This window comes from Oncorhynchus masou, chromosome 31 (genome assembly GCF_036934945.1).
Source record: "Oncorhynchus masou masou isolate Uvic2021 chromosome 31, UVic_Omas_1.1, whole genome shotgun sequence".
NCBI classification, from domain to species: Eukaryota; Metazoa; Chordata; class Actinopteri; order Salmoniformes; family Salmonidae; genus Oncorhynchus; species Oncorhynchus masou.
The window spans coordinates 100,629,114-100,644,772 of record NC_088242.1 but is presented as its reverse complement, the minus strand read 5'-3'; the positions used below and the strand labels follow the sequence as shown (position 1 = coordinate 100,644,772).

General features: G+C 49.7%; 1 protein-coding gene across 1 annotated transcript in view; it reads right to left on the bottom strand.

Moving 5' to 3' along the window:
- tubgcp5 (tubulin gamma complex component 5) overlaps positions 1 to 15,659 on the bottom strand; it is a 69,600-nt gene that overhangs the window by 33,041 nt on the left and 20,900 nt on the right. The window contains exons 9-12 of the mRNA XM_064952672.1: positions 2,571 to 2,664; positions 2,063 to 2,306; positions 1,319 to 1,521; positions 925 to 1,040 (exon numbers count right to left, since the gene is read on the bottom strand). Of these exons, the coding sequence (XP_064808744.1) occupies positions 925 to 1,040; positions 1,319 to 1,521; positions 2,063 to 2,306; positions 2,571 to 2,664 (657 nt within the window). The remainder of the gene's footprint in view (positions 1 to 924; positions 1,041 to 1,318; positions 1,522 to 2,062; positions 2,307 to 2,570; positions 2,665 to 15,659) is intronic.

Sequence of the window (15,659 nt, the reverse complement as noted above, 5' to 3'; positions counted from 1 at the left end):
CTGGTCTAAAGTAGTTCCCTATTCCCCATGGGCTCTGGTCTAAAGTAGTTCCCTATTCCCCATGGGCTCTGGTCTAAAGTAGTTCCCTATTCCCCATGGGCTCTGGTCTAAAGTAGTTCCCTATTCCCCATGGGCTCTGGTCTAAAGTAGTTCCCTATTCCCCATGGGCTCTGGTCTAAAGTAGTTCCCTATTCCCTATGGGCTCTGGTCTAAAGTAGTTCCCTATTCCCCATGGGCTCTGGTCTAAAGTAGTTCCCTATTCCCCATGGGCTCTGGTCTAAAGTAGTTCCCTATTCCCCATGGGCTCTGGTCTAAAGTAGTTCCCTATTCCCCATGGGCTCTGGTCTAAAGTAGTTCCCTATTCCCCATGGGCTCTGGTCTAAAGTAGTTCCCTATTCCCCATGGGCTCTGGTGTAAAGTAGTTCCCTATTCCCTATGGGCTCTGGTGTAAAATAGTTCCCCATTCACATTGGGCTCTGGTCTAAAGTAGTTCCCCATTCACCTTGGGCTCTGGTCTAAAGTAGTGCACTATATAGGGAATAGGGCTCTGGTCTAAGGTAGTGCACTATATAGGGAATAGGGCTCTGGTCTAAAGTAGTGCACTATATAGGGAATAGGGCTCTGGTATAAAGTAGTGCACTATATAGGGAATAGGGCTCTGGTCTAAAGTAGAGCACTATATAGGGAATAGGGCTCTGGTCTAAAGTAGTGCACTATATAGAGAATAGGGCTCTGGTTTAAAGTAGTGCACTATATAGGGAATAGGGCTCTGGTCTAAAGTAGTGCACTATATAGTGAATAGGGTGACGACAGATGACACCCAACACTGTCATGACATGTAAAGAGAGCCTTCATCAACAGCCCATGTACCCTGAGTGCCTAAATATTTTCATGACATGGCCAGAAGCGAGGCTTGTTCCATACCTCTGAATGATGAACTCTTTAGCGGGGTCAAACAGGTGACCATGAACGATCCATTCATCCACGATCTCTAGGTATGGTCTGACTGTCTCTGTCCACAGAGAGAATAACAGAGCCACCTAGGTCAGAGGTCAGGGTTGTTAGACAGTTACACACCTGGCTGTTTGGAGTCGATTAACTCTCACTCAAAGACCTGCACGAAACCAAACACACTCACAGACGCGGTCACACTCACAGACACGGTCACAGACGAGGACACGGTCACACTCACAGACGCGGTCTCACACTCACAGACGCGGTCTCACACTCACAGACGCGGTCTCACACTCACAGACGCGGTCTCACACTCACAGACGCGGTCTCACACTCACACAGACATGTAAACACAAACACTCACGGCCTGTTGGGATGCCTCTCCCACGCTGTCGTACTCTATGATAGCCTTGTACAGTGTGTTGAGCAGGTGTGAGGCCCGCACCACGCTAGGGGTCTCAGGGGGGACCTCTGCCACACCCGTACAGAACACCTTGTGGAGCACCTTGATCTGGGCCAGGTGAGGGGTCAGTCTGTCCAGCACCCCCGCCAGGGTCACCGTCTCATCTAGAGGTTATAACAGGGACACCGTCTCATCTAGAGGTTATAACAGGGTCACCGTCTCATCTAGAGGTTATAACAGGGTCACCGTCTCATCTACAGAGGTTATAACAGGGTCACCGTCTCATCTAGAGGTTATAACAGGGTCACCGTCTCATCTAGAGGTTATAACAGGGTCACCGTCTCATCTAGAGGTTATAACAGGGTCACCGTGTCATCTACAGAGATTATAACAGGGTCACCGTCTCATCTAGAGGTTATAACAGGGTCACCGTCTCATCTAGAGGTTATAACAGGGTCACCGTCTCATCTAGAGGTTATAACAGGGTCACCGTCTCATCTAGAGGTTATAACAGGGTCACCGTCTCATCTACAGAGATTATAACAGGGTCACCGTCTCATCTAGAGGTTATAACATGTTATAAACAGCATCACCTCCGACCACAACATGGAAGTTAGCAGAATTTTGCAACTCTAATAACAGTATACATAAGACAAAAGCCACAGGATAAACTCATCAACGTATAACGATGAAAGGTAAACCTGCCTTTGCCTATGAGGTCTCTCTCAATGGTGGTGAGCTCCTGTTTGAAGGAGGTGAAGTATTTGTAGAGAGCCCAGACAAAAGCCTGGTAAGTCCTGAAGGGAGGCTCGGTGCCCTGCTTAGAGGAGTAAGAGCCTGGAGGGCAGGGCTCAGTGTCGTACCCCGTTACCTCGTCTATAAACCTCTGCAGCCGGAACACTGCCTGGCCATAGACTGCTATGTGCTCCAACACGGACCGTAGGCAGTTCTAGCAGGGAGAGACAGAGAGAGAGAAGAAAGAGGAGAGAGAGGAGAAAGAGGAGAGAGAGGAGAGAGAGACATAGAAAGAGAGAGAGACAGAGAGAGAGAAAAAAGGAGGGAGAGAGAGAGAGAGTAGAAAGAGGAGAGAGAGAGAAGAGAAAGACAAATAGAGAGGAGAGAGAAATGGGGTTAGACAGAGAATTCCGATTTATGAGACCAATTTGTTCCAGATTGTTAATATACACATGTAATGATTAGACTGTAGTCTTACGTTCGTCAGGTGAGTGACCACCACATCATTCCTGACCACCACTTTTCCATCCTGATGCTGGAATAGAAAGTGTTTCTTCACCCCAGAGAGCAGCCTGGGGACAAACAATCACGGATCAACTGAAGCCCTAAAAGAGACTTTCCAGAAGATTTGCATCATTTTTAACCAGTAGCTCTGACCGTAGCGCTCATGAGCCAAAATGGGAGTACTACGTCATTGGCTCCCTCTTTCTCTGCTGTGTGTGCATCTTGCTAGCTGTCACTCAAATGGCGAGGGGCTGAAGCTCATTGGCTGGAACTCGCATTGCTAGGGGGCTGGCGTACGAGGGGGAAACGGCACTGCACAGCTTTCAGAAAACAGTTACTTTCAAACAAAGGATTTCATGGCTAATTGAGGTAAAACTGTTCATAGATTCTGCATGTATATGAACAACACATTGATACATCCAGCCCAAAGCGTGAGGTTTAAAAAAAATACTTACGTAGACGCCAAAGTTCTGGAGCCAGGGCTCTAGTGCGACCATTTTAAACGTTTGTGACTAAAAACAGATGTGTGCGAACTGTGCTGTGCGAACTGCGCTGTGCGAACTGCGCTGTGCGAACTGCGCTGTGCGAACTACGCTGTGTGAACTGTGAGTGAAGTGCTGAAAGATGAATTTTTAGAAGCACACAGGCATAGAAGTCTAATTTACCTGCCAGTCCAGACTGACAGTCCTGGTGTTTCCTGGCTATTTACATAGTATTGTAAAATAACTGATCCAAAGGGCTTTGACTTCTCAAACATGGCAGGAAGGGAACACAAGATGATGCCCCATCCCCTTATTAACTCAGCCACTTACATAGCAACTTCAACTGAGGGGTCGTGTTTTTCAAGCAGAAAAAAAGATTTAAAAAACGCATAACTAATATCTTGCTGTGTTTAGTAAACACAGATCTAAAAAGCTTCTTAATGTCATTTCTGCTCGGCTTCAGACTCGTTTTGTTCTTCAGTAGCACTTCTAAACTTGGATGAGAATTCAGAACAGGCATTCTGTCAGCAGACAGCTCTGACCGACAGCTCTGACCGACAGCTCTGACAGACAGCTCTGACAGACAGCTCTGACAGACAGCTCTGACCGACAGCTCTGACCGACAGCTCTGACAGACAGCTCTGACAGACAGCTCTGACAGACAGCTCTGACCGACAGCTCTGACCGACAGCTCTGACCGACAGCTCTGACCGACAGCTCTGACCGACAGCTCTGACCGACAGCTCTGACCGACAGCTCTGACCGACAGCTCTGACCGACAGCTCTGACTGATGTCTAGCTACAGTTGAAGTCATTATAGGCCATTCACCCTCCCCCACTATATAGACCATTCACCAGGCCCCACTATATAGACCATTCACCAGGCCCCCACTATATAGGCCATTCACCAAGCCCCACTATATAGACCATTCAACCTCCCCCACTATATAGACCATTCACCAGGCCCCACTATATAGACCATTCACCAAGCCCCACTATATAGACCATTCACCCTCCCCCACTATATAGACCATTCACCAGCCCCCACTATATAGACCATTCACCAAGCCCCACTATATAGACCATTCACCCTCCCCCAATATATAGACAATTCACCCTCCCCCACTATATAGACCATTCAACCTCCCCCATTATATAGGCCATTCACCCTCCCCCACTATATAGACCATTCACCCTCCCCCACTATATAGACCATTCACCAGCCCCCACTATATAGACCATTCACCAGGCACCACTATATAGACCATTCACCAGGCCCCACTATATAGACCATTCACCATGCCCCACTATATAGGCCATTCACCCTCCCCCACTATATAGACCATTCAACCAGGCCACCCTATATAGACCATTCACCAGGCCCCACTATATAGACCATTCACCAGGCCCCACTATATAGACCATTCACCAGCCCCCACTATATAGACCATTCACCAGGCCCCACTATATAGGCCATTCACCCTCCCACACTATATAGACCATTCACCAGGCCCCACTATATAGACCATTCACCCTCCCACACTATATAGGCCATTCACCCTCCCACACTATATAGACCATTCACCAGGCCCCACTATATAGACCATTCACCCTCCCACACTATATAGGCCATTCACCAGGCCCCCACTATATAGACCATTCACCAGGCCTCACTATATAGACCATTCACCAGGCCCCACTATATAGACCATTCACCAGGCCCCACTATATAGACCATTCACCAGGCCCCACTATATAGACCATTCACCAGGCCCCACTATATAGACCATTCACCAGGCCCCACTATATAGACCATTCACCAGGCCCCACTATATAGGCCATTCACCCTCCCACACTATATAGGCCATTCACCCTCCCACACTATATCGGCCATTCACCAGGCCCCACTATATAGACCATTCACCCTCCCACACTATATAGGCCATTCACCCTCCCACACTATATAGACCATTCACCAGGCCCCACTATATAGACCATTCACCCTCCCACACTATATAGGCCATTCACCAGGCCCCCACTATATAGACCATTCACCAGGCCCCACTATATAGACCATTCACCAGGCCCCACTATATAGACCATTCACCAGGCCCCACTATATAGACCATTCACCAGGCCCCACTATATAGACCATTCACCAGGCCCCACTATATAGACCATTCACCAGGCCCCACTATATAGACCATTCACCAGGCCCCACTATATAGACCATTCACCAGGCCCCACTATATAGACCATTCACCAGGCCCCACTATATAGGCCATTCACCCTCCCACACTATATAGGCCATTCACCCTCCCACACTATATCGGCCATTCACCAGGCCCCCACTATATAGACCATTCACCAGGCCCCCACTATATAGGCCATTCACCGGCCCCCACTATATCGGCCATTCACCAGGCCCCACTATATAGACCATTCACCAGCCCCCTCTATATAGACCATTCACCAGCCCCCACTATATAGACCATTCACCAGGCCCCACTATATAGGCCATTCACCAGCCCCCACTATATAGACCATTCACCAGGCCCCACTATATAGACCATTCACCCTCCCCCACTATATAGACCATTCAACCTCCCCCACTATATAGACCATTCACCCTCCCCCACTATGTAGACCATTCACCCTCCCCCACTATGTAGACCATTCACCCTCCCCCACTATATAGACCATTCAACCTCCCCCACTATATAGACCATTCACCCTCCCCCACTATGTAGACCATTCACCCTCCCCCACTGTATAGACCATTCAACCTCCCCCACTGTATAGACCATTCACCCTCCCCCACTGTATAGACCATTCACCCTCCCCCACTATATAGGCCATTCACCAGCCCCCACTATATAGGCCATTCACCCTCCCCCACTATATAGACCATTCACCCTCCCCCACTATATAGACCATTCACCCTCCCCCACTATATAGGCCATTCACCAGCCCCCACTATATAGGCCATTCACCCTCCCCCACTATATAGACCATTCACCCTCCCCCACTATATAGACCATTCACCCTCCCCCACTATGTAGACCATTCACCCTCCCCCACTATATAGACCATTCACCCTCCCCCACTATATAGACCATTCACCAGCCCCCACTATATAGACCATTCACCAGCCCCCACTATATAGACCATTCACCATGCCCCACTATATCGGCCATTCACCCTCCCACACTATATAGACCATTCACCAAGCCCCACTATATAGACCATTCACCCTCCCCCACTATATAGACCATTCACCAAGCCCCACTATATAGACCATTCACCCTCCCCCACTATATAGACCATTCACCAGCCCCCACTATATAGACCATTCACCAGCCCCCACTATATAGACCATTCACCAGCCCCCACTATATCGGCCATTCACCAGCCCCCACTATATAGACCATTCAACCTCCCCCACTATATAGACCATTCACCCTCCCCCACTATATAGACCATTCAACCTCCCCCCACTATATAGACCATTCTATATAGACCATTCACCCTCCCCCACTATATAGACCATTCACCAGCCCCCACTATATAGACCATTCACCAGCCCCCACTATATAGACCATTCACCAGCCCCCACTATATCGGCCATTCACCAGCCCCCACTATATAGACCATTCACCCTCCCCCACTATATAGACCATTCACCAAGCCCCACTATATAGACCATTCACCCTCCCCCACTATATAGACCATTCACCAAGCCCCACTATATAGACCATTCACCCTCCCCCACTATATAGACCATTCACCAGGCCCCACTATATAGGCCATTCACCAGGCCCCACTATATAGACCATTCACCAGGCCCCACTATATAGGCCATTCACCAGGCCCCACTATATAGACCATTCACCCTCCCCCACTATGTAGACCATTCACCCTCCCCCACTATATAGACCATTCACCATGCCCCACTATATAGACCATTCAACCTCCCCCACTATATAGGCCATTCACCCTCCCCCACTATATAGGCCATTCACCCTCCCCCACTATATAGGCCATTCACCAGCCCCCACTATATAGACCATTCACCAGCCCCCACTATATAGACCATTCACCAGCCCCCACTATATAGACCATTCACCAAGCCCCACTATATAGACCATTCACCCTCCCCCACTATATAGGCCATTCACCAGCCCCCACTATATAGACCATTCACCAGCCCCCACTATATAGACCATTCACCCTCCCCCACTATATAGACCATTCACCCTCCCCCACTATATAGACCATTCACCAAGCCCCACTATATAGACCATTCAACCTCCCCCACTATATAGACCATTCACCAGCCCCCACTATATAGACCATTCACCAGCCCCCACTATATCGGCCATTCACCAGCCCCCACTATATAGACCATTCACCAGCCCCCACTATATAGACCATTCAACCTCCCCCACTATATAGACCATTCACCCTCCCCACTATATAGACCATTCAACCTCCCCCACTATATAGACCATTCACCAGCCCCCACTATATAGACCATTCACCAGCCCCCACTATATCGGCCATTCACCAGCCCCCACTATATAGACCATTCACCAGCCCCCACTATATCGGCCATTCACCAGCCCCCACTATATAGACCATTCACCAGCCCCCACTATATAGACCATTCACCCTCCCCCACTATATAGACCATTCAACCTCCCCCACTATATAGGCCATTCACCCTCCCCCACTATATAGACCATTCACCATCCCCCAATATATAGACCATTCACCCTCCCCCACTATATAGACCATTCAACCTCCCCCACTATATAGGCCATTCACCCTCCCCCACTATATAGACCATTCACCATCCCCCACTATATAGACCATTCACCAGGCCCCACTATATAGACCATTCAACCTCCCCCACTATATAGACCATTCAACCTCCCCCACTATATAGGCCATTCACCCTCCCCCACTATATAGACCATTCACCCTCCCCCACTATATAGACCATTCAACCTCCCCCACTATATAGGCCATTCACCCTCCCCCACTATATAGGCCATTCACCAGCCCCCACTATATAGACCATTCACCAGGCCCCACTATATAGGCCATTCACCAGCCCCCACTATATAGACCATTCACCAAGCCCCACTATATAGACCATTCACCCTCCCCCACTATATAGGCCATTCACCAGCCCCCACTATATAGACCATTCACCCTCCCCCACTATATAGACCATTCACCAGGCCCCACTATATAGGCCATTCACCAGCCCCCACTATATAGACCATTCACCAAGCCCCACTATATAGACCATTCACCCTCCCCCACTATATAGACCATTCACCAAGCCCCACTATATAGACCATTCACCCTCCCCCACTATATAGACCATTCACCCTCCCCCACTATATAGACCATTCACCAGCCCCCACTATATAGACCATTCACCAGCCCCCACTATATCGGCCATTCACCAGCCCCCACTATATAGACCATTCACCAGCCCCCACTATATAGGCCATTCACCAGGCACCACTATATAGACCATTCACCAGGCCCCACTATATAGACCATTCACCAGGCCCCACTATAAAGACCATTCACCAGGCCCCACTATATAGACCATTCACCCTCCCACACTATATAGGCCATTCACCAGGCCCCCACTATATAGACCATTCACCAGGCCCCACAATATAGGACCTTCACCCTCCCACACTATATAGACCATTCACCAGGCCCCACTATATAGGCCATTCACCCTCCCACACTATATAGACCATTCACCAGGCCCCACTATATAGACCATTCACCAGGCCCAACTATATAGACCATTCACCAGGCCCCACTATATCGGCCATTCACCGGCCCCACTATATAGGCCATTCACCCTCCCACACTATATAGGCCATTCACCAGGCCCCCACTATATAGGCCATTCATCGGCCCCCACTATATCGGCCATTCACCAGGCCCCACTATATAGACCATTCACCAGCCCCCACTATATAGACCATTCACCAGCCCCCACTATATAGACCATTCACCCTCCCCCACTATATAGACCATTCACCAGCCCCCACTATATAGACCATTCACCAGCCACCACTATATAGACCATTCACCCTCCCCCACTATATAGACCATTCACCCTCCCCCACTATATAGACCATTCACCCTCCCCCACTATATAGGCCATTCACCAGCCCCCACTATATAGACCATTCACCAGGCCCCACTATATAGGCCATTCACCCTCCCACACTATATAGGCCATTCACCAGGCCCCCACTATATAGACCATTCACCAGGCCCCACTATATAGACCATTCACCCTCCCACACTATATAGACCATTCACCAGGCCCCACTATATAGGCCATTCACCCTCCCACACTATATAGGCCATTCACCAGCCTCCACTATATAGACCATTCACCAGGCCCAATTATATAGACCATTCACCAGGCCCCACTATATAGATCATTCACCCTCCCACACTATATAGGCCATTCACCAGGCCCCCACTATATAGGCCATTCACCAGGCCCCACTATATAGACCATTCACCAGCCACCACTATATAGACCATTACCCAGCCCCCACTATATAGACCATTCACCAGCCCCCACTATATAGACCATTCACCAGGCCCCACTATATAGGCCATTCACCAGCCCCCACTATATAGACCATTCACCAGGCCCCACTATATAGACCATTCACCCTCCCCCACTATATAGACCATTCACCCTCCCCCACTATATAGACCATTCACCATCCCCCACTATATAGACCATTCACCCTCCCCCACTATATAGACCATTCAACCTCCCCCACTATATAGACCATTCACCCTCCCCCACTATATAGACCATTCACCAGCCCCCACTATATAGACCATTCACCCTCCCCCACTATATCGGCCATTCACCAGGCCCCACTATATAGACCATTCACCAGGCCCCACTATATAGACCATTCACCCTCCCCCACTATATAGACCATTCACCCTCCCCCACTATATAGACCATTCACCATCCCCCACTATATAGACCATTCACCCTCCCCCACTATATAGACCATTCAACCTCCCCCACTATATAGACCATTCACCCTCCCCCACTATATAGACCATTCACCAGCCCCCACTATATAGACCATTCACCCTCCCCCACTATATAGACCATTCAACCTCCCCCACTATATAGACCATTCACCCTCCCCCACTATATAGACCATTCACCAGCCCCCACTATATAGACCATTCACCAGGCCCCACTATATAGGCCATTCACCAGCCCCCACTATATAGACCATTCACCAGGCCCCACTATATAGACCATTCACCCTCCCCCACTATATAGACCATTCACCCTCCCCCACTATATAGACCATTCACCATCCCCCACTATATAGACCATTCACCCTCCCCCACTATATAGACCATTCAACCTCCCCCACTATATAGACCATTCACCCTCCCCCACTATATAGACCATTCACCAGCCCCCACTATATAGACCATTCACCAGCCCCCACTATATAGACCATTCACCAGCCCCCACTATATAGACCATTCACCCTCCCCACTATATAGACCATTCACCAGCCCCCACTATATAGACCATTCACCAGCCCCCACTATATAGACCATTCACCAGCCCCCACTATATAGACCATTCACCAAGCCCCACTATATAGACCATTCACCCTCCCCCACTATATAGGCCATTCACCAGCCCCCACTATATAGACCATTCACCAGCCCCCACTATATAGACCATTCACCCTCCCCCACTATATAGACCATTCACCAGCCCCCACTATATAGACCATTCACCAAGCCCCACTATATAGACCATTCACCCTCCCCCACTATATAGACCATTCACCAAGCCCCACTATATAGACCATTCACCCTCCCCCACTATATAGACCATTCACCAAGCCCCACTATATAGACCATTCACCCTCCCCCACTATATAGACCATTCACCAGGCCCCACTATATAGGCCATTCACCAGGCCCCACTATATAGGCCATTCACCCTCCCCCACTATATAGACCATTCACCAGCCCCCACTATATAGGCCATTCACCAGGCCCCACTATATAGACCATTCACCCTCCCCCACTATATAGACCATTCACCGGCCCCCACTATATCGGCCATTCACCAGGCCCCACTATATAGACCATTCACCAGGCCCCACTATATAGACCATTCACCCTCCCCCACTATATAGACCATTCACCAGCCCCCACTATATAGGCCATTCACCAGGCACCACTATATAGACCATTCACCAGGCCCCACAATATAGACCATTCACCAGGCCCCACTATAAAGACCATTCACCAGGCCCCACTATATAGGCCATTCACCCTCCCACACTATATAGGCCATTCACCAGGCCCCCACTATATAGACCATTCACCAGGCCCCACTATATAGACCATTCACCTCCCACACTATATAGACCATTCACCAGGCCCCACTATATAGACCATTCACCCTATAGGCCATTCACCAGGCCCCCACTATATAGACCATTCACCAGGCCCCACTATATAGGACCTTCACCCTCCCACACTATATAGACCATTCACCAGGCCCCACTATATAGGCCATTCACCCTCCCCCACTATATAGGCCATTCACCAGGCCCCCACTATATAGACCATTCACCAGGCCCCACTATATAGACCATTCACCAGGCCCCACTATATAGACCATTCACCAGGCCCCCACTATATAGGCCATTCACCGGCCCCCACTATATAGGCCATTCACCAGGCCCCACTATATAGACCATTCACCAGCCCCACTATATAGACCATTCACCAGCCCCCACTATATAGACCATTCACCAGCCCCCACTATATAGACCATTCACCAGCCCCCACTATATAGACCATTCACCAGGCCCCACTATATAGGCCATTCACCAGCCCCCACTATATAGACCATTCACCAGCCCCCACTATATAGACCATTCACCCTCCCCCACTATATAGACCATTCACCAGCCCCCACTATATCGGCCATTCACCAGCCCCCACTATATAGACCATTCACCAAGCCCCACTATATAGACCAATCACCCTCCCCCACTATATAGACCATTCACCTCCCCCACTATATAGACCATTCACCAGCCCCCACTATATAGACCATTCACCAGCCCCCACTATATAGACCATTCACCAGCCCCCACTATATCGGCCATTCACCAGCCCCCACTATATAGACCATTCACCAGGCCCCACTATATAGACGATTCACCAGGCCCCACTATATAGACCATTCACCAGGCCCCCACTATATAGACCATTCACCAGGCCCCACTATATAGGACCTTCACCCTCCCACACTCTATAGACCATTCACCAGGCCCCACTATATAGACCATTCACCAGGCCCAACTATATAGACCATTCACCAGGCCCCACTATATAGGCCATTCACCCTCCCACACTATATAGGCCATTCACCAGGCCACCACTATATAGACCATTCACCAGGCCCCCACTATATAGACCATTCACCAGGCCCCCACTATATAGGCCATTCAACGGCCCCCACTATATCGGCCATTCACCAGGCCCCACTATATAGACCATTCACCAGCCCCCACTATATAGACCATTCACCAGCCCCCACTATATAGACCATTCACCAGGCCCCACTATATAGACCATTCACCAGGCCCCCACTATATAGACCATTCACCAGGCCCCACTATATAGGACCTTCACCCTCCCACACTATATAGACCATTCACCAGGCCCCACTATATAGACCATTCACCAGGCCCAACTATATAGACCATTCACCAGGCCCCACTATATAGGCCATTCACCCTCCCACACTATATAGACCATTCACCAGCCCCCACTATATAGACCATTCACCAGCCCCCACTATATAGACCATTCACCAGCCCCCACTATATAGACCATTCACCAGCCCCCACTATATAGACCATTCACCAGGCCCCACTATATAGACCATTCACCCTCCCCCACTATATAGACCATTCACCAGCCCCCACTATATAGACCATTCACCAGCCCCCACTATATAGACCATTTGCCCCACACCCATTCACCCTCCCACACTATATAGACCATTCACCAAGCCCCACTATATAGACCATTCACCCTCCCCCACTATATAGACCATTCACCAAGCCCCACTATATAGACCATTCACCCTCCCCCACTATATAGACCATTCACCAGCCCCCACTATATAGACCATTCACCAGCCCCCACTATATAGACCATTCACCAAGCCCCACTATATAGACCAATCACTATATAGACCTCCCCCACTATATAGACCATTCACCAGCCCCCACTATATAGACCATTCACCAGCCCCCACTATATAGACCATTCACCAGCCCCCACTATATAGACCATTCAACCTCCCCCACTATATAGACCATTCACCCTCCCCCACTATATAGACCATTCAACCTCCCCCACTATATAGACCATTCACCAGCCCCCACTATATAGACCATTCACCAGCCCCCACTATATAGGCCATTCACCAGCCCCCACTATATAGACCATTCACCAGCCCCCACTATATCGGCCATTCACCAGCCCCCACTATATAGACCATTCACCAGCCCCCACTATATAGACCATTCACCCTCCCCCACTATATAGACCATTCAACCTCCCCCACTATATAGGCCATTCACCCTCCCCCACTGTATAGGCCATTCACCCTCCCCCACTATATAGACCATTCACCCTCCCCCACTATATAGACCATTCACCAGGCCCCACTATATCGGCCATTCACCAGCCCCCACTATATAGACCATTCACCAAGCCCCACTATATAGACCATTCACCCTCCCCCACTATATAGACCATTCACCAAGCCCCAAAATATAGACCATTCACCCTCCCCCACTATATAGACCATTCACCAGCCCCCACTATATAGACCATTCACCAGCCCCCACTATATAGACCATTCACCAGCCCCCACTATATAGACCATTCACCAGCCCCCACTATATAGACCATTCACCAGCCCCCACTATATAGACCATTCACCAGCCCCCACTATATAGACCATTCACCAGCCCCCACTATATAGACCATTCACCAGCCCCCACTATATAGACCATTCACCAAGCCCCACTATATAGACCATTCAGGCCCCACCCCTCCCCCACTATATAGGCCATTCACCAGCCCCCACTATATAGACCATTCACCAGCCCCCACTATATAGACCATTCACCCTCCCCCACTATATAGACCATTCACCAGGCCCCCACTATATAGACCATTCACCCTCCCCCACTATATAGACCATTCACCAGGCCCCACTATATCGGCCATTCACCCTCCCACACTATATAGACCATTCACCAAGCCCCGCTATATAGACCATTCACCCTCCCCCGCTATATAGACCATTCTATATAGACCATTCACCAAGCCCCACTATATAGACCATTCAACCTCCCCCACTATATAGACCATTCACCAGCCCCCACTATATAGACCATTCACCAGCCCCCACTATATAGGCCATTCACCAGCCCCCACTATATAGACCATTCACCCTCCCCCACTATATAGACCATTCACCTCCCCCACTATATAGACCATTCAACCTCCCCCACTATATAGACCATTCACCAGCCCCCACTATATAGACCATTCACCAGCCCCACTATATAGGCCATTCACCAGCCCCCACTATATAGACCATTCACATTCACCAGCCCCCACTATATAGACCATTCACCAGCCCCCACTATATAGACCATTCAACCTCCCCCACTATATAGACCATTCACCCTCCCCCACTGTATAGGCCATTCACCCTCACCCCCCACTGTATAGGCCATTCACCCTCCCCCACTGTATAGACCAGCCCCCACTATATAGACCATTCACCAGGCCCCACTATATCGGCCATTCACCAGCCCCCACTATATAGACCATTCACCAAGCCCCACTATATAGACCATTCACCCTCCCCCACTATATAGACCATTCACCAAGCCCCAAAATATAGACCATTCACCCTCCCCCACTATATAGACCATTCACCAGCCAACACTATATAGACCATTCACCAGCCCCCACTATATCGGCCATTCACCAGCCCCCACTATATAGACCATTCACCAGCCCCCACTATATAGGCCATTCACCAGGCACCACTATATAGACCATTCACCAGGCCCCACTATATAGACCATTCACCAGGCCCCACTATAAAGACCATTCACCAGGCCCCACTATATAGACCATTCACCCTCCCACACTATATAGGCCATTCACCAGGCCCCCACTATATAGACCATTCACCAGGCCCCACAATATAGGACCTTCACCCTCCCACACTATATAGACCATTCACCAGGCCCCACTATATAGGCCATTCACCCTCCCACACTATATAGACCATTCACCAGGCCCCACTATATAGACCATTCACCAGGCCCAACTATATAGACCATTCACCAGGCCCCACTATATCGGCCATTCACCGGCCCCACTATATAGGCCATTGACCCTCCCACACTATA